At 33.5% G+C, this 3021-nt stretch overlaps 1 protein-coding gene across 1 annotated transcript; it reads left to right on the top strand.

The window, feature by feature from the left end:
* Positions 1–1686: 1686 nt before the first annotated feature.
* On the top strand, positions 1687–2628 carry LOC101422446 (olfactory receptor 51A7-like). The gene has a single exon (XM_004447275.1). The coding sequence runs from the start codon at positions 1687–1689 to the stop codon at positions 2626–2628; it is 942 nt and encodes a 313-aa protein (XP_004447332.1).
* The last annotated feature ends 393 nt before the right edge of the window (positions 2629–3021 follow it).

The following is a 3021-nucleotide window of genomic DNA, read 5'->3' as shown; positions in this document are numbered from 1 at the left end:
AAATAATCAAGCAAAATATTGTATCATAATCAACAGAAACAACAGTTGTTGCTCAAGTTTGATAACATTGCAAGTGTCACAATCTATTCTAGTTTCCCAAATATTAAGGGAAAGTAATTTATAATGATATATAAGATGATGTATCCTTAAACAAAAACAAAGACTACTTTTTCCATGGAATAGTTCAACTTTCATTTTAGATTATCTTCTGAATCAATAATGTGGAAGCCAGAAGCTTAATTGTACTTGTTCAGGTGCTAATAAGTCTGGCTGGTGGTAATGGAGGGATAAATGCGAGAGTAAGAATTTTTTAGAGCCTGGAAGTATATATACCCTGAAAGGGCAATGTACAGGGTTTCATGTCCATCAGTTGTTTGAAAGTGTGGTCTTCTGAGATTTATTAAAGAAAGACAAAATGATAAAGTAGTATTATAAGAAGACAAATCCGGCACCTCGTATGGAGTGATTTAATAACACCTCTGTACACATGTATAGCCTTCTTTGGTATTATAGGTAAGTGTGTTCTCTTAATAAGTAATGATTTGAACTTATTTTTAATATTCATTTTAAGTTAGAAGTTTTCTTCAAGTATCCTGGATACAAATCTAGTTATATAATTTGCAAATATTTTTCTCATTTTATGGTTTGTCTTACACTTCTTTTTTAATGTTATCATTTGCAATGCAAATACTTTTTGTATTATTTTAGATTTATCAACATCCAGCTTTTCTATTTTTGTGCCTTTTAAAATTTTTATTTTGGTACTATATCTAAGAATCTATTATCTAACATCCTTAAGGTGTTTTATATATTTAGTTCTTATATTGAGCTCTGTGGTATATTTTGGGGTAGTATTTGTATGTGATGTAAGTATGGGTCCAACCTCATTTTTCCTTTTGGATATCCAATGTTACAGCAACATTTATTTTTAAAAGGATTTAGTTTCTTAAACTTAAAAATTCTTTAATAACTGCACTTTCAATTGTAGGAAGTGATTATCTTAATTTGATCCATATGATAAGCTCTATGAAAATCCATAAAATGTCCAGACTTATTGAGTATCACTCTCCTAATAAATTATGCTATATAAAATAAAATTAAGAAATTTGCTGTTTCCTTTCTATATTCTGAAGCCAGAGAATGCATGTGGAATATTTATATTTGTATTTTGAGGATTACATATGTAAATTAAGATATTTCCTTAATTCACGTGCTGTTCTATTAATTTAATATGGGTCTTAATATTATGTCTAGATACTTTGTTTTAGTTCTAAGAATTGTGTATTGCAATATGTTCATAAATTCCCTCCTTTATTATGCCTACTGCCATAGCTGTTCTCCTTTTTAAGTGTGTATAACACCTCTTAGTTATCACTATTATAGACTTAAAAAACAATATTTATTCCTTTATTTTTTATCTCCTAGTATGTGCATTAGATTTAAGAATTCGATTTTACTATTATCTTTTTCAATGTTAAGCCAAACTCCTAGAACAGAGTATTTGTTCTTACTTGTTTTTGATTAAAGCATAGTGATCTTAGACAATTTTGAAGATATTAATAAATTGTTATGACCAGAAAACTAAAGAATGAGTTAGAAAATTCATACTCGTTTGAGCCAATTTGTTTATGCCACTACAGGGAGCCTCTGCTGATTGCCACATCCTGATTCCTTCACATACTTGCTATGTCAGGCTTTAACATCTCTGAAGTGGAAATCTCTACCTTCTTACTAATTGGGTTTCCAGGGATGCAGGAAGCTCACATTTGGCTCTCCATCCCCATTTACCTCATGTACTTTCTTGCCATGTTGGGGAACTGCACCATCCTCTTTCTTATCAAAACCAAGAGCTCTCTCCATGAGCCTATGTATTATTTCCTGACCATATTGGCATTTTCTGACCTAGGACTGTCTTTCTCCTCCGTTCCAACCATGCTGAGGGTCTTCTTATTCAATGCCACAGGAATTTCCTCCAATGCCTGCTTTGCACAAGAGTTTTTCATTCATGGGTTCTCATCTATGGAGTCATCAATACTTCTTGTCATGTCCATTGATCGCTTCATAGCCATCTATAACCCTTTGAGGTACACCTCTATCCTTACCAGTGCCAGAGTCATTAAAATTGGCCTTTTCCAGATAGGGATAAGTATTTTGTTTGTCCTCCCTTTACTCTTTATTCTAAAGAGGCTGAAATTTTGTAAGAAAAGCCTTTTGTCCCACTCCTACTGTCTCCACCAGGATGTCATGAAGCTGGCCTGTTCCGACAACAGGGTCAATATAATCTATGGGCTTTTTGTGGTTCTTACAAGTATGTTAGTCTTCGTGTGCATTTCTGTGTCCTACATGCTGATTCTGAAAATTGTTCTGGGCATTGCCTCACACAAGAGTCGCCTCAAGGTCCTCAACACTTGTACATCCTATATCTGTGCTGCTCTCATCTTCTATGTACCTATTATCACCTTGGCTGCCCTCCATCAGTTTGACAAAAATGCCTCTATATTTATTAGCCTCATCATTGCTGATATCTTCCCTCTGGTCCTCCCTCTAATCAATCCTATTGTGTACTCTGTGAAGAGTCAGCAAATTAGAATTCTAATCCTGGGGAAATTATGTGCAAAACAGAGTTGATGGCAAATTACAACTAATAAGAAAGATCAGCACAGTTGGCAAATTGTGAACAAATATATGGTTCCAAGAATGAGAATAAAAGAATGCAGATGGAACACTATGATACACAGCTTACACAGCTTATCATAGGCAGGTAAAAATATTTTCAAGATACTGACATACTTAACCAGCAATAACATTCTGAATGGGATGCCTTGATCATTAGGCATTGTATAATAATATGCTTATAACTATTTCTGCCACCTCCCTGTTCCTTTTACTTGTCTGTACAACCAACCTTGTCATTCTAACATATAATTTAAAAAATCGTTAGAGTAATTCATAACATTATTCTATAGGAAAAAAAATGTTAAGTTAGGTGAAAACAAAAGGGTAATTAACTCTGGCATGATC

This window comes from Dasypus novemcinctus, chromosome 10, assembly GCF_030445035.2.
Source record: "Dasypus novemcinctus isolate mDasNov1 chromosome 10, mDasNov1.1.hap2, whole genome shotgun sequence".
Lineage (NCBI taxonomy): Eukaryota > Metazoa > Chordata > Mammalia > Cingulata > Dasypodidae > Dasypus > Dasypus novemcinctus.
This window is presented reverse-complemented; position numbering and strand designations above follow the sequence as displayed.